This window comes from Gekko japonicus, unplaced genomic scaffold (assembly GCF_001447785.1).
Source record: "Gekko japonicus isolate JY-2015 unplaced genomic scaffold, Gekko_japonicus_V1.1 scaffold85, whole genome shotgun sequence".
Taxonomy (NCBI): domain Eukaryota; kingdom Metazoa; phylum Chordata; class Lepidosauria; order Squamata; family Gekkonidae; genus Gekko; species Gekko japonicus.
In genome coordinates this window covers 1,618,865-1,646,340 of record NW_015167531.1, presented here as the reverse complement: position 1 = coordinate 1,646,340, position 27,476 = coordinate 1,618,865, and the positions used below count along the sequence as shown (strand labels likewise).

Here is a 27,476-nt window from a genome sequence, read left to right as displayed (position 1 = left end):
GAAGGAAAAAGCTGTTGAATAAGACCCTAAACCAATATTGTAATCAATGACACTAGGAAAATTCAAATATATATTGTAAAGCAAAATCCAAAAAGCATGGCAATACAATGCAAACAAAGTGATATACAATCACTGACAAGGAATATACCATGTGCAGTCTGATTGGAATGATATGGTGACGAAAATCCCAGGTATGCCCTTCGTTCTGAATATCTTCTTCAGAGAGAAAGATATATACATGCTTTAAAGAAATGAATAATAATATAAAACGTAGAAAACAGCACAATATGTGTGCAATATAGTAGTAAATCTACTACAACAAAAATAAGATGAAATACCATTTGTAGTGTTCTGTATCTATGAGACTATATTAAAGTCTTTATGAAAACTCTTGTGTTCAGTCTTCTCTATGAGAATTTCTGTTAGGAAGACACAAGATGCCAAATATAATATATCTGTAATCCTATAGTAAAATAGCCAATTAGCACGTAAGTAAACTCTGAGCCACGGGATTTGACAATATGTTGAACCAGCCCCTCTAATACACAACTTGAAGAGAAGAAGACCAAGCAAACAAATAATATTATGTGGGCATCTTCTTGTGAGCGCTTGGAGGCTTACTGCAATCTCTGGCTACAAGGCCCCGGGAGGTTAGCTGGCAATCAATGAAGCAGAAGTGAAAAATTGAATCAGCAACTGCATATATTCCACTGCAGTTAGTGGCTAATAATGCCTGTTTTCAAGGAAAGATAAGATCCAAAAACCTCTCCAGATTGAACTGAACCCCAAGGGTGAGACCATGGCCCTGGCATGTTAGTCAGGATGCCCGAAACAGAGTTTGTCTGTCTCTATAATGTGGATTCAGGTTTATCCCTGTCTCTGCTGCTTAAAGCTCTATATTTAATTTATATCCTATCCATAGGAACTTGTTTAGGCCTCATTGAGGCAGGTATGTCCACCAGCGGCACAATGATTTGGTAGAATGGTTTGTACCATTTCAGTTTGCACATGGGGGAAATCACATTTTTTGAAAGCTCCCCATGTTGGAAAGAAGATTCCCTGCAACTAGAGAGCCAGCACTAAGATAGAATATGTGGAATGCTTAGGTGAAGCACTGTATAAGTAGTACACGTTGTTTGTTTTTGGAGATAGTAGTGTTATTTAAAGAAGCCATTCATGAAGGAGGGCAAAAGCTCTGCAGGAATCTATCATGTTTTTATCCTGTGCTTCCTCTAGACTTTGCCTCTGTCATATTTGCATCCTGTATTTCCCCCATGGAGTTTGGGTTGGCACCTTTGAATATAGTGCTCTCTCTTTAGTTTCTCAGCCTTCATCAAATGTTGGTAACATTCTGCAAGCCTCTGTGAGGTCTCATTTTCCTCCTGTCCCCCTTTCAGCCAGAAAGCTCAGATTCCATAGGGTAGCACCTGTCAAATTTCTGCAGCAAAACTGCGGATGCACGGAACAGCTGTTGCTTTGATTATATTAAAAAGAGCCCTTTTGAATCAGGGCAAAGGCCCACTTAGTCCCAAGATGCTTCCCAAGATGCTTCCAGGAATCCCAAAATTAGGCCCTGAAGGCATCCTGGAGGTTCTGTTTAGGGTTTCATGGCTGACAGCCACGGATAAGGCTTCTGCTCCATGAACTGACTAAATCCACTTTTAAAGCCCTGGGAGCCAGGGGACATCATGGCATCTTGTGATGAATAGTGATTTATGTACGTGAATTGCTGGCAGGGCTATTTTTGGGCAGGAACGCACAGGAATGGAGTTCCGGCTGGCTCCTGAGTTGGCCACACCCAGCAGGAACTCATTAGCATAATAGGCCACACCCAACAGCAGAAACTCATTAGGATTGGCTACATTAGGGGTGTGTGGCCTAACATGCAAAGGAGTTCCTGCTACAAAAAAACCCTCTGGGTTTTGACAACAAAGTAAACAGAATAAGAAGCAAAAGATGGGTGTGGCTGGATATCCACACTTCTGGTAACGTGGGGGTGTGGCCTAATATGCTAATATGCTGTGCTGTCAAGGGTGTGGCCTATTATGCTAATGAGTTCCTGCTGGGCTTTTTTTTTTTTTTTTACAAAAACCCCCCTGATTACTGGGTTGTGTGGAGTGCTTCTTTTTTGCCTGTCCTGAAGCTTCTGTCCATCAGTTTCACTGAGTGATTCCTCAGTTCTGCGGAGAGAAGGAAGGGGGGTGGATCTCTGTCCACTTTCTGATAATTTTCTAAACCTCTGTCATGCCACCTTCCTACCTTTTAGTTGTCTCTTTTCTAATTTAAAAAGCCTCAAATGTTTTAGCTTCTTTCTTCTAAGGGAAAGCGCTTTGATTGTTTGATCCAAAGATGGCTATGAAAAATGATAGAAGGAAGGGGCAGGCAGTCAAACAAATGTCATGTGAGCCCTACATAATTCTGCACAATAAACACAAGCTCAGGACTCAGTCCTCACACACACAACATTATCCCCAGATGGAAATATTAGTTGCCAGTATTTCTTTACATTCTGTTTGTGATCAGGAAACAAAACTGATCTTTGAGCTGCACAAAGAGATAACGGCTATACAGATTGGATTGTGTTACTTCTCAACATCTGGGGTACTATGGATCATTACCCCAGTCCCAAAAGTGTCTGGGAGTTTAATTTCACACACACAAACATGCAAGTGAACATACATATGATTTCCATGCCACTCACGTATGGGGGAAAGGTGCATTTGTAGGGTGCAAGATGTTTCTGTGCAGAGACAAATTACAGTCCTCCAAGGAAGGCTCATCAGCCCTACCTTTGATGACAAATGTGGGGGAGACACTCCCATATTGAGGGCAAAAGCAACTCTCCTGGCAGTAAGAGACTTGGCATGGCCCTACAAACAAAGATCCCTCAGGTAGGTAGCCATGTGACTCCACATGCTGAGTGCATAAAAACATATTGCAGTCCCTGAAGGATCCCCGTCAACAGTGTTGTCCTTACCGCTACAATGTTTTCAAGGATTATGTTGGCAGGGGTTCTTGGGGGTATAGGACACTATGTGTGGTATAAACTGCACCCCGCAGATATTGCCTTTTTATTATAAAAGTCCTTCCGCCACACAGATCACCCTTACCTGTCATTATGAAGGGCATTTTCCTACTAAATAAATAAATCATGTGTGAATCATTGAGTCCCCTGTGCGGTTACGTAGGTTAAATAGTCATTTTGCTTCCAATAGAAACCTTAATTGTGCACCTACCGTATGTCAGAAAACCAACGGATGTTGAGCGATTATGATATATGCAGGAACAGGTATTTTGACTGGCTTTTCGTCAAGTGCATTCATAAGAAAAGTGGATCTAGTTATATTTTTCCACTGAGCTCCAAATATATTGTTGCTGTTCAGCACAATTATCTGTGCTGTGTTTGGTTTGCTTTATAAAATGGGGCCATTTTTATGACCTGGGAACTCCTTTGTTTTGTAGGTTATAAGCCTTTTAGCAATGACCTCTTAGATTATTGGAGGGCAAAAGAGAAGGAATAGTTTGGTATCATTCTTTTTGTCCTACCTGTTTTAAAGCTGCAACCATTCATTATTTTGAAGTTAAGCAATTTCCTAAGATTGTACCCAAGTCCTCTGAAATTTCAGGAAAACTTTCTTAGAGTTTAGTAACTCCTGCCATGAAGGATAAATAACAACAGAGTGAGAAACCTGGATTTGGATTCAGACTAATTTTTCTGTTCACAGAACTTTCCTGCCTTCCACTGATCTCCATGAAATGCTGCTCCCTGGGGACCCTAAGGATGGGGGGGGGGCTGGCAGCAAGAAGGGGAATTGGTAGAAGTTGTCACTTTAATTTGTGGTGAACATGTGTCATATTCAGCAGATGAGCTGAGGCAGGATCTGGTCCAGGATAAGAGCTGAACAACCAGTCAGTGAACAGAGAATATATTTTATAACAAGAACAACCAATGGCCTACATCGCCCAGTCAAACGGCATAATATTCTGGATTCTTAGGCCAATTTCTTGCTGAATTCTGATGTCCTTTAAAGGAAGAAATTGATTCTGGGGCTGAACTGGGGGTTGAGGATAACAGGGCACTGTCAGCCTGGAGTTTAACATAGTCTTGCAAGCAGGGGTCATTTCCAGCAGGAGCGCTCAGGAGCGGAGCTCCGGCAGTAAAGAGCCCAGGGAGTGGGCACATGCAACAAGCCCCACCCCCTGCTCCCAGCAGCCCTCAGTCAGAGCAAGAAGCAGCCAGGTAAATTGCAGAGCCCCCCCCCGGTCCAAAACAGTCCAGTGGCACCTTTAAGTCCAAGTTTTATTCAGGTACAAGCTCTCCCTCCTCTGCGAGGACAGATCTGCACATCCCCCCCCCAATAGCTAGCAATCCAAAAAAGTCCAGTGGAGCCTGAGCGGTGGGTGTTGCCTTCTGACACACATCCGGTGATGTCAGGGGGTGTGGCATATGCAAATAAGTTATGCTAATGAGTTATTCTAATGAGCTCCTGCACCTCTTTTTCTACAAAAAGACCCCTGCTTGCAAGTAACTCCAGAAAAAGTCACCGGCCTGCATAAAAAAAGTTAATAGCTTGTCTGCCCATGCATACCTGTATTAATAACTAGTTTCACAATAGATCCAGGTGGGCAGCCGTATTGGTCTGAAGCAGCAGAACAAAGTTTGAGTCCAGTGGCACCTTTAAGACCAACCAAGTTTTATTCAAGGTATGAGCTTTTGTGGGACTTTTACCTTGAATCAAACTTTGTTGGTCTTAAAGGTGCCACTGGACTCAAACTTTGCTCTAGTTGCACAATGACAGTCTAAGGTCCCGGTCACACAGAGGATTTGCCCCGCAAAGGGGATGGATTGAGGGCGCATCAAGCAGGCGCGATCATACCGCAACATATGGGAAGCGTAGCTCACTCGTCTCCAACTCGCGATCATACCGCAACATGTGGGAAGCGTAGCTCACTCGTCTCCAACGCATACCGTCGGCCGGAAGAAGCGGATTTAAAAGGCACTGGGGAAAAGGTAGTAGCTTCCAGTAAATGCGCGGCACAGGCGGGCATCTGATCGGAGATGCACCGGTAGCCCATGGCATCCAGCAGCCGTCCATGACCCGTGCATGCGCAATAACACAGTACTGCCGTGTTGCCTCGCTGGGACTATGCTGTTGCCTCCCTGGTGTGATCGGCTGCCGACGGCCTCAGGACAGAGCTGCGGGGCACTGTAAGATCGTGCTCCTGGGCTTCTTTTAGCTCCACCTCTAAAATGCCTCCCTTCCAGTGCGGATTTTCCCGCTCGTGTGACCGGGGCCTAAGAAGCAACAATAAATAAATCATCTTGCAGTATAGAAAACATCTCCATTTTGGTTACCTGTTCTTACTTGTCAGAGGTGATGAAGTGATCACCAGTGCCATCCTAAGCATTTAAGTCCGCTGAAGTCACTATGCTTAGAAGGGGTGTGCCTCTGCTTAGGATAACACTGTCCATGTCTTGAAGGAGGACTGTGTGTATTAGGGCATAAATAGCACTGTTTATGGCTTTCAAGTCTTGAGTAATGTTCAGTGTTTGTTTTTCTTTGAAGCCTGGAAGGAAATCCATTACTTCAAATTGAAGTGGAGCCAACCTCTGAGGTAAGGTGCACCCAACAGTTTATTGGCTCTCTGTTCTTTAGGTGGAACAAAAAGGGAAGCTGTAAGGAGTGAACTTGGTTAAGATCTCAGCAAAGCATTAATTATCTGGCTTCTCTGGGAAGACACATTTTTTTAAAATAGGCCACCCTATCTTGAGACACCTCTTGTGTTGACCTTGCTGTGCCTAAACATCCCTTTAGGACTCATTAAAATTGGCGTTAGTGGATCTGTAAGTCACTTTCTTTTTTTCTGTGACCATATTGAATTTAGAACTGGTGCACACGATTAACCTGCTCACGGCAGCTGGTTTTTTCCCCCGGGCCCACTAAACCTGTTTAGTTGTGGCAAATGGGCCATCTGTCTTGTTGGTTACGAGGAGAAACTGAAATTCTGTAAGTCACTGCAAACTTCCTCAATATGGGCACAACAGAGGGGGAAACATCAGCTTCTGTTCTTGGTTAATGAGTTAGCAGCTGCTATAGACAGAAGGGAAAAATTGTCTGCTGGCATGTATAAGAAGATGACGTGAGCTGGGTTTAAGTATTATCTTGAGTTGCATGACAATGACTTTGTTGGATCAAACCAAAGAACCACCTAGTCTGGCTCTCTCACTTTGATGATGGCCAACGAGATGCTTCAGAGAGGTTCCCAAACAGAGCATAAGTATACTCTCAGCATTTGGCAATCTTCACATGAACACATGAAGCACCCTTGCACTGAATCAGACCCTTGGTCCATCGGCAGCTCTCCAGACTCTCAAGCAAGAGGTCTTTCACCTACTGCCTAATCCTTTTAACTGGAGATCCAGGGACTGAACCTCAGACCTTCGGCACTGAGCCACAGCTCCTCTCTAGAGATGTGAAGGAGCAGAGGGGGGAAAACAGGAAAAAATTAAGGCTGGTTGTTTTCAGTTTTTCTGATGGAAAAATTGGGAATTTTGAGGGAGTACTGGAAAAAAAAATCCTATGAAATATTTTCTCTTTCAGAATGAGTTAAATGCTTTCAAAGACAGAGTGGGCATGCTGTAAACTTACACAGCTCTTAAATTCAAGATGCATTTTTGCACCTGGAAGGATACTTGATTTTATGGGGGAAACCTGCAGGGCTTTCACTGCTTTTCAGTTGCATACCTTCTGTTGTCCTTTTGATCTGATATGGTTGACCTTTTCACCTCTCCCTCAAACCACTGTGGCACATATACCCACAGGTTGGGTAACAAGTAGTTTATTGCCATACCCAGCTGGAGGGAAAAAGAGATCAGAATGAACAAAGCTCTCTCTCTAACCAGGTAGCAAAAATCAAGGTACATCTGCTAAGATAGCATAGCGTGCATCAGCTTGCAGTTTTCTTTCAAGTACTGAGTATATAAACTAGGCCATTTATAACCTTTAAAGTCCATAAATATGTCAAATGTTGCAATTTTATATGCTCAGTGAGTTATAATCAATGCATTTTATGCAATTTTATATGCTCAGTGAGTTATAATCAATGCATTTTATGCAATAAAACTAGTTTAGGTTTGATAGGACAATACGTATTGCCAGGGCTATTTTTGGGCAGGAACGGAGTTCCGGCTGGCTACCAAGTTGGCCACGCCCAGCAGAAACTCATTAGCATAATAGGCCACACCCAACAGCAGAAACGCATTAAGATTGGCTACATTAGGGGTGTGTGGCCTAACATGCAAAGGAGTTCCTGCTACAAAAAAAGGCCCTGGGTTTTGACAACAAACAAGGTAAACAGAATAACAAGCAAAAGGTGGGTGTGGCTGGATAACCACACTTCTGGTAACATGTGGGTGCGGCCTAATGTGCTAATGAGCTGGGCTGTCAGGGGTGTGGCCCAAGATGCTAATGAGTTCCTGCTGTTGGGTGTGGCCAATTATGCTAATGAGTTCCTGCTGGGCTTTTTCTACAAAAAGAGCCCTGCGTATTGCACATATTTTAGTTTTTCCACATATACCGGGGTGTGTGTGTTCTTTTCCTGAAAAAGAGACTAAGGAAAAAGTTTTTCCCCTCATGGTTTCAAAATTTCTGGAAATTTTATATCTCTATTCCTCCCCTGCCCCTCTTTACTGTTTTCAATGTATTGAGCCTCCATTTGTAGCTACCTCTGCTAACAGCCATTGGTAGGGTTATCCATCAAGCCTTTATCTAATAATTTAGAGACAGCTTACAAACAGTATTGATAAAATAATTTCCTAAGTATCTTTAATAAGTATGCGATGCTGTAAGTCAGAGATCTCCAACTTTTTCTTTAATGAGAGCTACTTCTATGTAAGTAAAAATATTCCAAGCTACTAAAGTGTACATGGATGCGTGTGCACACAGACACGCGCAGAGAGAAATGTCAGGTCAGTAGATTGGGCCTTCCAAGTCTTTGGGTCTTGTGAGAACATTCTCTCTTGTGATCGTTTCCCAGGTCTTCTAGGGGCTGCATGAGCTACTGTTCAGCAGCTAGCGAGCTACTGGCAGTTCAAAAGCCACCTGTTGGAGACCACTGTATAAAAGTTAACTTGAATGGCTACACCAGGTGGGCTTTGTGATGCTGTGTGTTTCTAACAGTGTTTGTACCTACAAGACATATTGGAGTAAGTGTACGTGTGTATGAAGTTTGTGGGGGGAATAATAGGAGAGAAAGGTTATGACGAGTGATATGCCAGGATTATCCTGTAGCTGAACCTCTCCTTTACCCCTTCCCCAGAACGAAGAGGCACATGAAGAGGAGTCAGAGGATGACTTTGAGGAGATGAACCTCTCACTCCTGTCAGCCCGCAATTTTCCACGCAAGGCCAGCCAGACTAGCATTTTCCTGCAAGAGTGGGACATCCCTTTTGAGCAATTGGAAATTGGTGAATTGATTGGCAATGGCCGCTTTGGGCAAGTGTTTCATGGCCGCTGGCACGGCGAGGTGGCCATCCGCCTCATTGACATTGAGCGGGACAATGAGGACCAGCTGAAGGCCTTCAAGCGGGAAGTGATGGCCTATCGGCAGACGCGACATGAGAATGTGGTGCTGTTCATGGGTGCTTGCATGAACCCTCCCCACCTTGCCATCATCACCAGGTAAGCGCAATTAAACAGCAGCAATGGAAGTAGCGTGGGGAACATGTGGGTTCCATACCCACAATGGCTTTCCCTTATACCTCCTTGCCATCATGTTTTCCCTTACCAAACATTATCTCTTAGGGTGCCTTTCCCCAGGACCATCTCTCATAAGAACATAAGAGACGCCAATGTTGGATCAGGCCAAGGCCCATCCAGTCCAACACTCTGTATCACACAGTGGCCAGAAATACCAGGTGCCATCAGGAGGTCCACCAGTGGGGCCAGGACATTAGAAGCTCTCCCACTGTTGCCCCCCCCCCAAGCATCAAGATGACAGAGCATCACTTGCCCCAGAGTCCCTATCTATACCTTGTGGCTAATAGCCACTGATGGACCTCTGCTCCATATGCTTATCTAATTCCTTTTTGAAGCCGTCCATGCTTGTAGCCGCCACCACTTCCTGTGGCAGTGAATTCCAAGTGTTAATCACTCTTTGGGTGAAGAAGTACTTCCTTTTATCCGTTCTAACCCGACTGCTCAGCAATGTCATGGAGTGCCCACGAGTTCTTGTATTGTGAGAAAGGGAGAAAAGTACCTCTTTCTCTACCTGCTCTATCCCATGCATAATCTTATAAACCTCGATCATGTCACCCCTCAGTCGTTGTTTCTCCAAGCTAAAGAGCCCTAAGCGCCTTAACCTTTCCTCATAGGGAAAGTGTTCCAACCCTTTTATCATTCAAGTTGCCCTTTTCTGCACTTTTCCAAAGCTATAATATCCTTTTTAAGGTGTTGGTGACCAGAATCTCTATCTTGATTCACATTCTGGCATATTAACTTCCTCCACTTCCCACCAGTTGATGAGAAAATAGCTTGATGGGGGCAGTTTTAAGCTGATTGACAGTAGGAAATGTGACGGTTAAACTGCTTAAACACGTGAAGCTGCCTTAGACTGGATCAGGCTGCTACTCTATCAAGGTCACTATTGTTTACTCAGACTGGCAGCACCTCTTTAAGATCTTGGGTCTGTCTTCCACATCACCTACTACTTGTGCCTTTGGAGATGCTGGGGACTGAACACACACCTCTTTTTATTTTTTGTGCATGCCTATATTGATATATTGATATCTTGGCTGCATTTATTTTAAAATGGCATTAAAATATCAGTATACTACTATAATGATGGGTCAATTAGGTTTTCTCAGTTCCCAGCTTTCATTTTTCTAGGTAAGTCTCTATCCTCTTCCCTTGCAGAGATATAAGGAAAAAGGCAAGGGAAGAGCCTAGATACTTAGGCTGCGGTTACACACACTAAATAATCCACTTTCAGTTCACTTTCATTGCACTTTCCAACTGGATTTTGCCAGTTCACACAGTAAAAATCCAGTTGGAAAGTCCACTGAAAGTGGATTGAAAGTGGATTATTTAGTGTGCGTGACTGCAGCCTTAGTGTTTCTTTATTTAAAATGAAACCCGGGAATTCAGAGAACGTGCATGGCCTATCATTAGAGCAGTATACTGATATTTTAATGTGTGTGTGTTTAAAAAAAAAATGCAGTGATGATATCGATATAAGCATGTACAAAAAATTTAAAGTGTGTGTGCTTTGATACCACCAATGACAACAGCATCCTCCCTGAAAATAATAAACTGACTTCATAACTGTGAAAATGCAGAGGGAGGGCAGACGTGTGAAACAACTGTGCCGAAACCAATTCCAATGCTTGTGGATTGATGGTCAACAAAATCAGGAGTAAGTCAAGTCTGAGCAAGAGCCACCTAATACTTAGATGCTTGTGAGAGCAGCAAAATGTTCCCCTGGTCCTGCAGTTTCTCGAAATGTTCCCCTGGTCCTGCAATACTATTCTGTATCCCATTGGGGCTTCCCTTTTCCTATCTGTCATAGAAGTACAAATCCTCCAGTGGTCCTGATTTTTCCAGATCACTCTCCCTGTTTCCCAGCATTTAATCATAATTTTGGGGGATTTGGAGTCATTGTGTTAAAAAAAACACCCTTTTGCTAGAGTTGACATTCTTCAGGTTCCAGCTTCCACATCATTCAAAGTTCAGGCTTTGAGGAACAGATGCTTCTTGACTCTAGGGCTCATGCCAGAAGTAAATGCACATAAATGCAAGTGTTACAAAAAACAACAACAACAACAACAACAACTGGACTGTAAATGTTGCTGAATAGGTCTGAGTAGCAACTATTCCATAAGTGTAATCAGATCCATTGTGAGATGACTTTTTCATAGTATCCACACAGAGACAGACTTGGGGGGTTTCAGCAAGTCAGTAAATAAAGCTATATTTTCAGATATGTAAATAGACTTTCTTATACCATCTTTTTGCTGATCTCATGGTCTGAATTTTAACATAATTTAGCTCATTAATTATAAAAGGTTGCTGACCTACTGTACGATGTCAACAAGAACCAAGAGAAAAGGTGGTGTCTTTCTGGTCCATTGAGGCCAGGAATGACAATCAGTAGTTGGTTCAGGATAGACAAAAGAAAGTAGTTATTCACACAAGGCTTTAATTAACTTATGGAGTTCACCATTGCCTGATTCGGTGGTGGCCACTGAATTAAATGGCTTTTAAGGAGGATTAGAAAAATCTATGAAGGACAGGGTGTTTCGGAATACCAGATGCCAAGGACAGAAGGCAAGGCCCTAATCTCCACTCCCTGATAGTATAAATGAAGTAAATAAATAAACTAAACCCCACCTTTCTCTCCAATGTGGACCAAAAGTGGCTTACTTCATTTTCCATCTTATCCTCACAACAACCTTTTGAGAAAGGTTAGGCTGAGAGTGTGCGGCTGGCCACAGTGACATCTTTTGAGCTCCCAGGTAACAGGGTGCTGGCCCAGGTAGATTTTTAGTGTGTTTCGGCAGTGTTGTTTTCGTGCTGTCATGGTAATTGCAGTGGTGGCTTTGGACTCATGACAGCATAAGGAAAAGGCAATACGGTGCTATCACAGGTACTGTTTTTACCAAACTTGAAGGGCTTGCGTGGGCTCATGTGGTGGTCTCTGGTGCTCCTTTCGTTAAGGAAGGAGGTGGAGGAATGAGTGGGAGGAGGGGAGAGCTGTGTTGCAGCAGCAGAAACAGGCATGCAGAAAGACAGAATCTTTTCATATACGTGTGTGGTTTTTAAAAATGTATCTGGAATCCTCCTCGAGAGTAGTAGTGGCTCCTGAGAGTGAAGGTTGTAAATATTTGAAATAAATAATTTGCCAAGCTGTATTCAGGTGTTCAGCTGTTAGAAATAATGTGATTTAAAAGTATGATTGCCAACCTCCAGGTGGGGTCTGGAGATCTGGAATAATTGTTCATCTCCAAATTACAGGGATCAGTTCCCCTGAAGAAAATGTCGGCTTTGGAAGGGTGGACTCTATGGCATTATACCTGCTGAGTTCCATCCGCTGCCCCAGCCTCACCAGGCTTCCACTCCCCAAATCTCCAGGAATTTTCCACTCCAGCATTGGCAACCCTATTTAAAAGGGTTCTTCTGGGGTTCATACCAATTAGAGGGATGCCAGTTTCCTTTGTGGCAGAGGTTTAAATTTGATGGGATGGTCATCCTCCTCGACCGAGTGCGCAGCTTCGAGAAGGACGCACATGGAGTAGTGAGGGAGGTAGGGGACGCCCGCCTAGCCAGTCAGATCAGCCGAATCAACCCTGGCGATCAATGGGGTGACAGATGTCACAGCCAGATCACCCTAATTCACTGATTATTGTGAATTGATATTGTTGTTGGCTTTGCCGTAATAAATGATTGGGTTGGATGGGGGAGAAGGCTTTTGCAATCGCAGCCCGTGTCTTCATGCGTATGTACTATCTTGATGTCTGGAACCTTGATTCTATAAAAGTTAATGGTGGAGCAATTTCTGAATAGTTCCCAGATTCATTTCCCTGAGTGCTGTGTTCATCCTGGTCCTGTCATTTCCAAACCTAGTTTGTTATGATCATTGCACTCAGGGTTCTTGAGAATGCCACATGGACAGGAAGTTGCACATTTTTGGAGATCTCACTGGCCTTGACACAATTTTCGTTGCCTTAGCCTACATTGCTGGCATTCCCAACCCCACCCCTGGAGGGCTTTTAAATTGGTAATTGACAGATTATTTATAGTACAGTAACATTTAATGATATATTGTTAAAATCTACTAGTTCCCTGCTTTCATTCTTTAAAACAAGGTAAGTCACTCTATACCCCTTTTGTTGAATAGTTATAAGCTGAAGTGTGCCGACTGAGACAAGGAATGTTCAGGGGAAATGGTGTGTAGATGCTCTATTGCCAGTGTGAATGCCTCTGAATTTGCAGCAGCAAGAGCTACAGGGGGGATCGTTGCCATGTGAAAACAGCCCAAGCTGTTTTTCTCTTCTCAGGAAGAGAAGCAGCAGGTGGGGGTGATAGTCCTTGATACCAAACTGTCTCTCTAGAAAAACCGACATTCTGCATGAGTTGTTTCCTGCAAGGTGAGTGAGATTAGAATTTGGGGGGGGGGTCTTCAGAATGCCTAATAGATTTCCCCTTGGGGAATTAACAATGTGGGCACTTTGCATTAATCTTAATTAGTTTTCAAGAACAGGAGATTGAATGCTGAGTGGCACTCGGTGCTCTGAATGCCACGGAAGAGGTGGCAGGAAACGGCCACCTGAGCTGGCCCTGCCACTGTGCATTGCACCTTCTCCTTGTCAGTGGTTTACCCATGGCAGTCAATGACAAAGACTTGCTGTACACTGTTGTACTGGGGACATGTGCCTCTGCAGCTCAGCAACATCTGAAAGGTAAGGAGGATGCAGAGGTGGAAAGGAAAGACTCAGAGAGAGAGAAAGGGATTCTGGAAGAGGAGGCCAGCATGAAAGACGGGGGGAGCCATCCAAGTGGTGGAAGGCAACTGTATTTTCCACCAGGCCCAGGAGCAACTTGAAGCACCAGAGTGGAGCCAAGAGCTGGAAAATATTGTTGTTGCCTGGGCAAAGCCCCAGCCTGGAAGCCTTTCATCATTTTTCCATGTCAGAAGGAGCCAGGAGCCAGCCTGGGTTGGTAGTGTCGCTCTGGAGCTTAGAAAAATGTCCATGCTCAGGGAATGAGCCAGTTTATATAGGGTTGCCAAGTTGATCTTCTGCAGGAGCGGGGGGCTCCCGGCCAGTGTCTGGTGTGCGTGCGTGTGCGAAGTGCGCGTGTGCCGCATGCTTGTCACTTGGAAGTGACGTGATGATGGCATGCATGCTGAGGGCGGGGCCATGGCCATACGAGGGAAAACCATAAAGTTTCCCCTCAGATTGCCGTGGCCCGCCCCCAGTGTGCCCGGCGTGGTCGCATCACTTCCGGGTGACACACATGTCGGGGTGGAGTTCCCCCGGGGGCCCGATCCGCCAGCGGCGGGGAACGGGCCTCTGGGGCGGGGGTTTCCCCGCCCCCCGGGGGGACTTGGGAAGCCTAAGTTTATAACCCTGGTGGCTTGCCACACTCATGGCAACAGCACACTTACCTGTGACCTCCTGGGTTCTATCTAGAATAATCTCAACCTGCCTTTTGGACAAACAGACCAACAAAAAAGAAATACAAAAAACAAATACGTCCTTTTTTTTAGGTCCAACTAGGAATTCTACAGCAAGAGCATTTGATGGCAGTGGAAATAAGTAGGAAATGCTAAGGGAGACAAGGAGGCTGCATAACACATATCACCTCAGAACACTAAAGAGAGGTGCCTTTAAAGGTCTTATATATAAGAGGATCTCAGAAAGAGCAAAAATGTTACAGTTTGTGAGTCCATTCCTTCACAATATGCATCTAGGGTCACATAAAAAGATGCAGTTCTTGAAATTCTGCCCCAGCAGCGCCTGATGTCAGATCTCTTCATTACCTTTAGCACATTAAAAACATCTCTATTAAGACAAAAACAGGCTTATGTCTGGGGTTGTAAAAGTAACTTTTAAAAAGTCAGGTTGCTCTTCCAGTTTTATCTCTTGGGAGCTTCTTGCCATGCTCAAAATGATAGCATCCTCCTCTCTATTCGAAGTGTAAACAACTTTCCATCTAGGTCCCTGCAATTGCGTTGATTAAACAATCATAAAAGGAAGTGTAGTGTTTAAACACTGGACTGCTTTGATGAAATATTAAACACCATCGTTTTCCTTGAGCTTGTTAAACTGGCCCTCCAGCAATATGGAAGCTGCCCTACATCCTGTTCTGCTAGCTTCCCATCCTCTTCATGTCACTAATGATGCTCCTCTTTCTACAAAGTTGTCAGCCTCCAGCAGCTGGTTTCAGAGAAGCCGGGCTTAATTAAGCCTTGTTAGTTTCAGCTACGTCTTGCTATTGCCCGTTTAATGATGGCGATGCCAAAGGAGTACCAGGAGACCCAAGCCTGTTTCTTCTTGGCGACTTATCGAGACTGCCAAAGATGAAAAGTGTCTTTTCTGTGTTCTTCCCTCATGGCAAGGAAAACATGTTTTAATGACATGGAAATCATTTTATTCGATACACCCTACATTAGCGAGGGGAGGACTTTTGCTGCAGCGGACCCATAAAAATCTCCTGGAAACGACTTCAATAACACCTGCTCCTAACTTTCTTTGACTAATTGCATTGATAACTTTTGTCGGAGTTGATCTGTGTACAAGGCTGAGACGAACGTTCACTGGGGTTGTTTTTGAGGAAGGACCAATTCTGAGGGAACTAGAATGTAACCTCAACCATTTTTTTTAAACCGTCTTGCTTTTGTTTGCTGTCCTTCTCAGCAAAATGACATGGATGCTGTGTTTGTTTTGTTTTGGTTTTAAATTGGGTTCATTTTGCTGACTTTGTAAGCCACCCGGTTAGGGCTTATGTGCAACTAGAGCAGCGATGTAATAGCACTGTGTAGCCAATTGCTACAGCATCAAATCAGAACGAGAATGCTGCTTCCTATCCTCATTTCTGAATGGGAGAATATGTGGGAGGGGGACACTGTTTCACTAAACAGGCCTCTTCCATTTCGCCTTAGATCCACCTGCAGGATGGGAAGACTTAGGGAAGTGGGAGCACAGAACAATACTGTTGGTGACTCAAACTATTGGGTGACTCATATCCACCTCCCTCAGGAGTATGAGCTTGTGACAAGAACATAGGGCCCAGTAAAAGGCAGCAATTCAATATTTCCCATGAAACCTCTTTGTTTTCCCCCAATCCTCCTAGCTTGCCGTGACATCCCTGACCTGCTGTGCTTTGTAAATTCACTCCATGTTTGGGGGTTTTTTTAGGCTGGATTGTCACCACCTTCCCTGGACATCTGTTGCTTTTTCCGCCTTACGCTTTCTGCCATGTTCCTCCTTTAATAGCATTTAAAGTAATGAAGCTCATAAATCATATAATAAATAGCTATTGACTTCCGTCTGTGGTGTGGATCAGGATTGATTGACCTGTGGGAATACTGCTTTCCTCAATCAATAAGAGACCGTGAAGGGGAATAAATCTTGATAGAGACTGACAAGGGGGGAAAAGTCAATATGCTTATTAATACATACATTAAATGAGAGCACATCTTCCTCTGGGGAGATGCCATTTCATTCTGACAGCTCGCAAGGACAGGGGGTGTGGGGAAAAGTGATTGGACTGGAGATGCCAGAAAGTTTGGCTGGCATCACACTAAAACTTGGTGGAACTTCTTTTAACACCCTGTGGTCGTTGCTGGAAAAAGAGATGAGATTTTTGGGACTGGGCAGGTCTGCTGGACTTGCACGGACTGGATGTTTTGCCTTTCTGTCTCCAAGGTCTCAGGCAGACAACAGTCTTTCAACACTGACTTCCTGAGCTCTTTTAACTGGAGATGTCAGGGAATATACTTGGGACCTTTTACGTGCAGCATATGTGGAAATCAGTCTTCAGAAAAATTATCTCTAGAACAAGAGACTAGGCTTTTGTCATGCAATCTAATTTGGGGAAGGGGTTGCAGATACAAACAAGGCCAGTCTGTTTGTCAAATGTTTTTCTTTAACAGGATCCGCAACAGAACCAGGTTTTGACTGAAAGAATCCTCTCTCTAGAGGGCAAGTGGGCAGGAGAGGACCAGAGCAACACATCCAGCAGCCTCTGCCTAGGAAAATGAGCAAAGTCTTTGACAGAATAGGCTACCTGAACAACCAAGCCATGCCTTCCGGTGTTGGATTAAAGATGATGCCCAAAGGAAGAGTATGGGGTCCTTCACTCTAGTCATTAAGATTTCTGACCTGTAAGCCTTGGAGCCAATTCTAATTACGTGCACATTGGGAGGGGGGCTGCAATGAAGAGAAGGAAGGGATGAAATCATCATCCAGCCAGGCATTTGTGGCAGAGGGAGAAGGGAACGATTTTACTCTCTTTCTTCTTCTCTGTGTAAGCCCATGAGTTGGGTTGCCAGCTCAAGAATGTTGGGAAATACCTGGAGATTTTGAGGGTGGAGACTGAGGAGGGTGGTTAGGGGAGGGACGTCAGTGGGTATAATGACATAGAGTCCATCTTCCAGAGCAGCCATTTTCTCCGGGTGAACTGATCTCTGACACCTGGAGATCAGTTGCAATCCCAGGCGATCTCCAGCCACCACCTGGAGCTTGGCAACCCTACCTAATGGTCCCACACCCCTTGGAAGCGGACTTGGGGCTGCTGTAGGGAGGAGAATGTGAGAGCTTGGCAACCCTACCTAATGGTCCCACAGCCCTTGGAATCGGACTTACAAGGGGCTGCTGTAGGGAGGAGAATGTGAAAAAGATGTGTGATCCTTGCACTAACAGATTGCTTGATCCAACCCAAATCCTTGAACATCTGGGCCACATCTGAAGTTTCCTCTATGGGACCACCCCTACTCAGGGCTCTTCCTTGGTAACCCCAGGCCAGTGCTATTGAGGATAATGCTCCCCCCCCCCATCACTTTGATTTTGGTGATCCTGTGGTCATAAAGGTGAAAGTGGTGGGGGAAGCATAACCATCTCACAACTTCTCTCTCTTTTTCTCTTTGGCTCCTTTGCCAAGGGCATTTTTTAATCAAAGGAGTTTGTCTGTTCAGATGAAAGGTTTCCTTCTGCCCTAACAACTTCTCAATTGCTGCCTCATGGAGTTCAAAAGACCAGTCAGAACACAGAGCAGAGAATGCATTAGGCGCCTTCAGCAGCAAGGAAGGGGTCAAACTGCTTTTCACAGAACCAGGCCTGGCCAAGCCAATTACAAATGCAGTCTTTTCAAAGGAAAGCAAAACGGCAAAAGGGTGTTCTGTCTTGCCTTGTTTTCCACTGTGGGTGAGAGGAGATAAACTAAGGTGACTGTAACCTGTTGCCTCTGGGGTTTTTTCCCCCTCAAGTGAAATGGGGGGGAGGACCACTCAACTCTGACAGCCCCTCGTAATGGAAGAGGGCACCTTCCAATCAAAATGCATTGAATTTGCTTCTCCTAAAGAGCTTGTCTCTACGAAAGGGACTGTGGCCACTGTGTGCAGAAAGTCAATCTCTCCCTGCTCCTTGCCTGCTCTTCAAGTTGGGAAACATTATTGCACTTATCTTGCACGCCAGCTGCTGAGGGCTCTGGTCAAGAAAATTCCACTGTTTAAATAATATCCACCGTGGTTGTGCTTTGCACTAAGTAGAGCCAAGCAAAGTGGGAAGATAGAGATGGAAGGACAGGAAGACTTAATCGTTTCGAAGCTGTCTTATTTCTGTTCTCCAATTTCCCCACAAAGGCACCTCTACAGGAAAAAACAACAATCAGAAAGCATGCAAGGGTAACTATCCTTCCTTCATGCCTTGACTCGGACATACGTATCTCTGTCTCTCATGGCTGGAAATAGTTGCTTTGAACTTTAACTCAGTTGGGATTCTGTTACTAGGGGTCCGTCAGGTTGAAGACGGTCTGCATAGACTTCTGTTAGATTACAGTGGCCTAACTTTACTCTTCTGTGTTCTACTAGAATCTGCAGCATCCACTGGTGTGTATTTAATTCACAACAAAAGGAGTGTATATTCAGGGCCGTATTTATTTGCTCTTCCCTTCCTCAGTTTATCCTTACAACTACACTGTAATGTAGTTTAGGCACCTAGAAGCCCCCCTCCCCCCCAATAATCTGGCACTAAAATAATTGGTGACTGCTCTGACTCCCCAAGGCAGCTTCATATGTTCATATGACCACTTTACCATGCATTTTGATGTAGATCTGTACTTGATACTTAAGATTCCACGGATGAAACAGGTAGTCAAGCCACTCTACATATAATTGATCATACTCCAAGACAGTTTGGTATCTGTATGAGCTCAGTAACAGATAGGGCAATAGGAAGACCTTCAGTAACAGATAGGGCAATAGGAAGACCTTCAGAAAGTTAAGTGGCATATTTGCGGTCACCAGAGGTCGATTCGGGGGGATCGCGGGGGACCGCCGTTCCCCCGGGTTAGGTGCGGGGAGGCGGGGCACACGACGAAGCCCCGCCCCCTGCTTCCGGCCGCCCCGCTTCCGGCCCTCATTCAGCCAGGAGGAGGCAGGAAAAGAGGGAGGGTAAGTTGCTTCCTCCCCGCCTCTCCCCACCCCTGCCTGCCTGGGGCCAGGGATAGCCTTGGCGGGGCTTCCTCGCCACTCCCGCTGGCCTTGCAGGTCCACCGCCGGGTCCCTGATGGGGCTCGGCAGTGGAGCCACAAGGCCGGCAGCGGCGGCCAGGACTGTTGGGCGCTGGGGGGCCTTCGTGGAGCTTCCTCGCACTCCCGCCGGCCTTGCAGGTCCACCGCCGGGCCCCTGATGGCCGGGACCATTGGGGGCGGGGGGACTTGGCAGGGCTTCTCCGCACTCCCACCGGCCTTGCAGCTCCACCGCCGAGCTCAACGGGGGCTTGGCGAGAGCTGAAACCAGGGCGGCCACCAGAATTGTTGGGGGGAGAGAGTGAAAACAAAGTATAGTGCCTGGATTTTCTGTGTATTTTCCGTAGCAATGTGGTCATCTGCCCCCATGCTTGGTTTATAGCTGTTTTGGTTTATAGCTGGTCTTGGTTTATAGCTGTTTTTTCTCCCTGGAATTGCCTACCAATGTTCCCTCTAAGCTGTGGAGTCTTGTGAGCAAAATTTCTACTTTGTGAGCCACTGGCATTAAAGCTGTGAGTGAGTGATTTGGCTACTGCATCAGTTAGTTTGCCTCTGGAGCCCTCCTTCCTGAGTGAAGAGAAAAATATGTGAGCCAGAGGCTTAAAAGCTGTGAGCTAGCTCACACTAACTCAGCTTAGAGGGAACACTCCTGGTAACTGGAATGTGAATAGCTACATATTTTGTACTTCATCTATTACCAAACAGCTTTCCTTTTTGGCACTCTGGTACTAGGTCTTCACTGATGTGCTTGTTGTTGCTTTTCTCTCAACAAACCAGTTACTGAAAATAGATAAAATTGTGTTGAACTTCTATCCTTTTTACCTGACATGGGTGGTTTGCTTGTTTTCCCTCACATGTGCCATCAGATAGGCTCGCCAGCTCTGAGTTGGCAATACCTTGGAGATTTTGGGGGTGGAGCCTGAGTGGTGGGTTTAGATTCAGAGGAATTAACTGTGTTAGTCTGTTGCTGCAAAATAGTCCAAGAGTTCAAATAGCACCTTTAAGACTAACAAATAGCACCTTTAAGACTAACCTTTAAGACTAAGACTAACTGAGTGGTGGATGTGGCCTTATGACACACTTCCGGTGATGTCAGGGGGTGTGGCATAAGCTAATGAGTTATGCTAATGAGTTCCCTTAGCTCTTTTTCTACGAAACGACCCCTGGCGGTCACTGTCCAAACCTATGTAGTCGAAATCCTTTCAGTTAGCTTAAATCAAGATGGGTAGCCATGTTAGTCTGTCTGTACCAGTAGAAAAGAGTCCAGTAGCACCTAACAAAATTTGTGGTAGGGTATGAACTTTTGTGAGACACACAACTTTTGTTAGGTGCTAAAGGTAACGGTAAAGGTTCCCTTGCTCAAAAGCCAGTTGAATCCGACTCTAGGGTTGCGGTGCTCATCTCCGTTTCAAAGCCGAAGAGCCAGTGCTGTCTGAAGACATTTCCCTGGTCATGTGGCTGGCATGACTAAACACCAAGGCACACGGAACGCTGTTACCTTCCCACTGAAGTGGCACCTATTTATCTACTTGCAATTTCTTGCTTTCAAACTGCTAGGTTACCAGGAGCTGAAACTAGAGACGAGAGCTCACTCCGTCATGCAGCACACTCGGGTCTCGAACTGCTGAACTACTGACCTTCCACAGCCTGCAGTTCAGCATCTTAACCACTTGAGCCACCGCAGCTCCTTGTTAGGTGCTACTGGACTCTTTTCTGCAGTTAGCTTAAAGGAGGACTTGATTCCAGTATGCACGGAATATTTATTTTAGATCATCGTGAATTTGGTAGAGATCCTGCCCTCCTTGCCAGGAGCCACTTGAGCCACCGCAGCTCCTTGTTAGGTGCTACTGGACTCTTTTCTGCAGTTAGCTTAAAGGAGGACTTGATTCCAGTATGCACGGAATATTTATTTTAGATCATCGTGAATTTGGTAGAGATCCTGCCCTCCTTGCCAGGAGGACTACATAATCCCATTTAGTGGAGGGGCTGGGGCTCAGTGGTAGAGCATCTGCTTGGCATGCAGAAGAGGCCAGAAGATCCCTGGCAACTCCAGTTAAAAGGATCAAATAGTAGGTGAGGTGAAAGATCTCTGCCTGAGACCCTGGAGACTTGCTTCCAGTCTGAGTAGACAACAGTGATCTTGATGGACCAATGGTCTGATTCAGTATCAGGCAGCTTCAGCTGTTCCTTTGACTTTGAGTAGGGAGTTACAGGCTTAAATTCCCAACGTAAACCTTCAGCTACTAAAATATAGGTGTTTTGTGAAACCTTCCCAAACACCGAGATTATTTTCTGAGGCTCTGCTCCATCTGAAACAGAGCCTTCTCATTGGCAGCACCAACATCGTGGAACTGCCCTCCCAAAGGTATTCATCTAATACAGAGGTTCCCAAACTTATTTGGCCTACCGCCCCCTTTTCAGAAAAAAAATTACTCAGCACCCCCCTGGAAATCTACCTTCAAGAAGTGGACAAAAAGATGCAGTGACAAATTTGCACATGGTAAGGAAAGATGTTGTTGGCCTGAAGCCAGAGGCCAGCAGCAGCCACTACACAATAGCCCAGCAGCAACACCACCCTTACAGGGGTGCAATTTGCAAATGCATGGCTGTGACTGGCTGTGGGGACCCCTCTCCACCTCCACCTCCCTCCCTGATCCCAGGGAAGACCAGGGGAAGGCAGGAAAAGGCTGCTTTAGATAGGTTCTGGACTCTTCTTTCTTTATGCCTCCACCGCCCCCTTATTTTTATTCAATGCCCCCCAATTGCACCCAAGGGTCCTACCGCCCACCTGGATTGTTCCAGTGCCCCCCAGGGGGCAGTATTGCCCACTTTGGGAACCAGTGATCTAATATTCACAAGAATGGAGACAATAGGTTCATTTTGTTAAACTCTGTTAAACCCGTTAAACTTATTATTGGCTACTTAAATTATTGGTGGTTTTGGTTTGGATGGGTCAATTGTATTCCGATGCTATGATTCTCAAATTGTATATTGTATGATTCTATACTGCCATAAGTTGCTTTTGGGACCTGTTAGGTGGAAAAGGCTGGTCATGAATATTTCAAATAAATAAATAATTGAAGTTTCTCTTCCTGAAGTATTAATAGCATTGTTACATGGCTCCTCGCTTCCTCGAGCAGTGAGAAGTACCAAGGGGCAAGTGCTGCTGGGCTTTCTTTCCTTTGGATTAGAACATTGGAGACTTTTGTCGTGTGTTTGTAACCTTTGCTTTACTTACAAATATACAAGCACAGCTTAAATGGAAACACTTTCACTCTGATGAGCAGCCAGGACTGCCTGCATCTGATTCCCCAGGAGCAACTTGTACTGTTCCAAGGCTGCATCCCATTTCCCAGATAAATCCAGTTAGAAACTTTCAACCTTTGGTCTCTGTCTGCTGTTCTCCTCCCCTCCTCCTAGTAAGGTGTCACCTTTGCCACACTCTGATAGATTGCTCTTTCGAAATATGAGTGAGTGAGAGAGACCCAGATATTAAGATATTGTTACATGGCTCCTCGCTTCCTCGAGCAGTGAGAAGTACCAAGGGGCAAGTGCTGTTGGGCTTTCTTTCCTTTAGATTAGAACATTGGAGACTTTTGTCGTGTGTTTGTAACCTTTGCTTTACTTACAAATATACAAGCAGAGCTTAAATGGAAACACTTTCACTCTGATGAGCAGCCAGGACTGCCTGCATCTGATTCCCCAGGAGCAACTTGTACTGTTCCAAGGCTGCATCCCATTTCCCAGATAAATCCAGTTAGAAACTTTCAACCTTTGGTCTCTGTCTGCTGTTCTCCTCCCCTCCTCCTAGTAAGGTGTCACCTTTGCCACACTCTGATAGATTGCTCTTTCGAAATATGAGTGAGAGAGACCCAGATATCGAGACGATCTCCTGTGATTAGCCCACAGTGATAAAAAATCAGCTAACCGTCCTGGCCTATTTGGGCTGATTCACACATTACAAAGTCCTTGTGGCTGCCAGACATGTTTTTATCAGATGTGTACTGGGGGTTCCTCACTGGGAACGTAATTCTCAGGGGCATACAGGCTCAGATTGGATCAGAACTGCAGCCCTCCCTCAGTCCATTTCCCCAACTCAAATGGCCCCTAGGGAACCCTGTTTGCCCTGTTGAGGAAACTTAAATGTAGCCATCATTATACCCAGCAGGGTCCAAACAGCTGTTCCTTGGGGCCATCAGGTCGAGAAAGGGGGGTGCTTGAAGCAGCTTCTTCCCACACACTGTAGTCTTGATCTGAATCAAGCCTCTGTCTGGGAATTAAATCCCTCATATCCACTATGATGACTTCATAATGTGTGAATTGGCCCTTAATCAGCCAGCAGCTTAACAACTGGGAATGTCAGAAGAGACTGGTTGTCCTGAAGTATTCCTGTATGACAGGACACGTGGCAGGAGTCCCATGAAGTATCCCACCCTCTCTCATCCATTTCCTTTCATCTTGCCGTTCCCCTGTCCTCAGTCAACCCACCATGGTGTCATGAGCCAGTGCAGTGCAATGGTTAGAGAATCAGAGTGGGAATTGAGAGACCCAGGTTCAAATCCCCACTCTGCCACGGCAGGTACCTGGGTAACCTTGAGCCAGTTGTACACTCTCAGCCTCATCCACCTCACAGGGTTGTTGTGATAAGAGAGATGGGGATGTGCTGCCTTTGTTGTCCTGAACTTATTGTATGAAATGTGAGTTTAAAATGTACTGATTTTGGTCCCGTTGCTGCTGACTTCCAGAGATCCATCTTGTCTTTCGCAAGTGAGCACAGATTAGAGTGGATTATTCCACAAGGCCAATTAAAAAGAGTTCTGACTCTTTAAAACAACAAAACCCCACCCTCTCTCCTTTAAAAAGTGCATCATTGTGCTCTCTTTGCCCCCAATTGGAAACCGTCATACGGCCATTCCTTCTGCTTCCTGCCCTTGCTCCTGCACAAATCAAGGTTGCTTTATTTGTTTTTCTGCTGCCTTCAGCTCAGGTAGACGAAAGGACTTTTTTTTCCAAAGCAATTTGGGATTGTGCTTGCTTGGCTGAGCAACATTCGGATTCATTTGGAATCCCCAAAGCTTCTGTAACAGGCCATTCCCCAGTAAGTGGGGTGTTTTGCAGATTGCTATAAACATCTATGAAACGAGGTATATATTTCAATAAATTCTGGAAGGTTGTTGATAGTCCTCGAGTCCTTCAGAAGCAGGAGTGTTATTAGGAAAGTAATGTTGTTTGCTCCAGAGTGCAGGCTTTCTTAGCAGGTTGTTAGTGAGTCGAAGGGAACTGAGTATTGGGGATGAGTATGAAGGACCTGAGTTCAAGGAGGGGTCTTGCCCAGGAGGAAGCCCTGCCCTTTCCTCTAACTCTGACAACTCCAGAAGGTGCCTTATGCTAAATCAGACAATTGGCCCATCTAAATTGCTGTATTCGAGATAAAAATCTTTCCCATCCCCTTCTCCATGAGATTCTTTAACTGGATATGTCAGGGATTGGACCCAGGGTCTTGGCTCCAATATAATGCCCCCCATCCTTACCAAGAGAGAGAATCTAAATTTCAGAGTGTTCTCCATACATAAGGAGAACTGTTGTAAAACTCAGACCGATTTCACACAAGAGCTGCGCTGCGGTCGTGCCTCCCTTTGCCCCGCTTCTATTGGTCAAATTCCTACTCAAAGCCGCGGGGCCGCAATTTGACCCGTGGCTTCACCCGGTTTTCCCCGTGGTTTCATGATCCTCAAAAAACAGGATCACGAAACCGCGGGGAAAATCAGGCAAAGCCGCGGGTCAAAATGCGGCCCCGCAGCTTCGAGTGGGAAATTGACCAATAGAAGCGGGGCAAAGGGAGGCCCGACCGTGGCGCAGCTCTTGTGTGAAATCGGTCTCAGTGTCAGTGTTCTGGAATGCCATGCAAACTTAAAAGGGCACTTAAACGAGATTGATGCAAAATAATCTTGTCATCTTCCGGGCATGGAACAGCAGTCACTGGGGGTGTGGGAGGGAGATATTTGTAAATTCCCTGCTTTGTGCAGGCGGTTGGACTAGATGACCCTGGAGGTCCCTTCCAACTCTGTGATTCTGTGATTCTATCTGTACTCCTCTAGGGGAGGTGTTGTTCTTTCAGAGTAGTTTTCCCACCCACCCCCGAATGGCCCCATCTCGCTGCTAGAGCTGCCAGCTCCAGTTTGGGAAATTAATGGAGATCTGGGGGTGGAGGCTGGGGGAAGGGAGGGGACCTCAGGGGGCTTTATTCAATAGACTCCACCCTCCAAAGTAGCCATTTTCTCCAGGGGCATTGATCTATGTTGCCTGTAGATCAGTTATCATTCTGGAAGGTCTCCCGGTCCCACCTGGAGGTTGGCACCTCGGCATCCACCCATGCCAAAATTGGGTGCAGCCCTAAATAATATTGGGATGCACTCCCCACTTCCGCAAGTGACGAGAAGTTTCAGGGGTGACTTGGTTGGTTCCCTTTTGGAGGACAGAGCATGGGAGAACTTACTGTGTTTTCTTAGCATTTGCAATTTTTAACAAATGTACCACTGGTGAAGGCAAAGAAGCATTCCTTTTTTTGCTGCCCTGTATCAGAATCCCAGAGGGGAAAAAGAGAGAGATCCTGCACCTTCAAGGTGCTTCAGCCAACACTCAGCAGTGTCTGTCTGCTACTCTCTCTGTTTTCCCCAGCATTTTAACTGCTGTTTCTTCACACAGGAACGCACAGCTGCTCCTCCCTTCCGCCAAGGGGATGGGTCACCTCCTCCAAGCCCTGACATCTGCTTGGATAGAACCATTTTCTAATAGTTAAGGCCCATTGAAGAGAGATCTACAGCTGTGTGTGTGTGTGGGGAATTCCCATTAGCATTGCCAGCTCTGGGTTAGGAAATACTTGAAGGTTATGGGAGTGGAACCTGAGGAGAGCAGGGTTTGGGGAGGAGAGGGACTTCAATGGGATATAATGCCACAGAGTCCACCTTCCAAAGTAGCCATTTTCTCCAGGTGAACTGATCTCTGTCAACTGGAGATCTCCAGACAACACCTGGAGATTGGCAACCCTACATGGGACAGAAGCATAACTGTAAAGTCACAACAGTATCTTAAACTGTTGGTGTAAGATTTGGGCCACCTAGATGTCTGGCAAAGAGTAGAATATGTCCCTCTGAAAAAGAAAAATCATTTGTAAATCTAATAAATATTTTTGTCCTGTCTTGGTATACCTGTGGATTAGACATGCCGTATTCAGGGGCCAGCAAAGCAGCGAAGGGAGCAGATGAGCACTTCTTGTCAATTATGGATGGGCCGTTTATGGAGGAGTGTGTTGCGCAGGTGCTTCTAATTGGTACATTTAATGGTGGCAAGACCCTATGCAGGGTGCTTGTCTTGATACGGTGCAATTCCATGTGGGATGCCGAGGCTGGGGTTACGGTTAACAGATGCAAATATCCATTGATAAGCAGAGCGTTGCCGGAGTAAATGATACGAATTACGAACTACTCCAGGAGTGAATGAGGCAGCAGTATCTTACAAAGGGAAATTTATTTTATGTGCTCAGATAGGCCTCTTAACCTTGAGAATCTTTGAAGTCCTGAATCAATACCCCAACGCAGCATGTTTCTGCGGGAAGCAGAGGCGTTTTGTACAATCCTTGCCTCATTCAGGTCTCTTCTTTGGCAATTGCGGCATTAAAGAAACCGGAAGACATAACCCAGTTAAGACAGACCTTGAAAAGATCCTGCAGGTGGGTTCTCAATAGCCTCAGGTGCTGTATGGGAACTGCAGATAAGATTTGCTATGGTTATGTATGAGGCTCTTTCCTCTTTTACAGCTCTAGTCTACACCACCATTGCTTCGTAACAGTTTGCTCATCAGCCGGTGAAGAGCACTTGAAAAAAGATGACTCTGCAGGGTTCTTGTCTCTCTACTTCACTTAGGGACCAACAAACTTTGGAGGTGGTTATTGCAACCTTGGAGATGTGGAATGGTATAGTTTGGTCTGATCTCATCAGATTTTAGAAGCTAAGCCGGGTCAGTACATGGATGAGAGACTACCAAGGAAGACTTTGTAGAGGAAGGGAATAGCAAACCACCTCTGCTTGATTACTTGCCTTGAAATCCTATGGGGTTGCCTTAAGTCGGTTGTGACTTGACGACACTTTACACACGCACACGCACACACACTGCAACCTTCCCTTACAGTACTGTTTCTTGAGTATAAACAAGGGTGGGGGCCGGGCAGAC

At 45.5% G+C, this 27,476-nt stretch overlaps 1 protein-coding gene across 1 annotated transcript in view; it reads left to right on the top strand.

Annotated features, from left to right (window-relative positions):
* KSR2 (kinase suppressor of ras 2) overlaps nucleotides 1-27,476 on the top strand; it is a 237,542-nt gene that overhangs the window by 161,769 nt on the left and 48,297 nt on the right. The window contains 2 exon segments of the mRNA XM_015413417.1: nucleotides 5,568-5,616; nucleotides 8,320-8,681. Of these exon segments, the coding sequence (XP_015268903.1) occupies nucleotides 5,568-5,616; nucleotides 8,320-8,681 (411 nt within the window).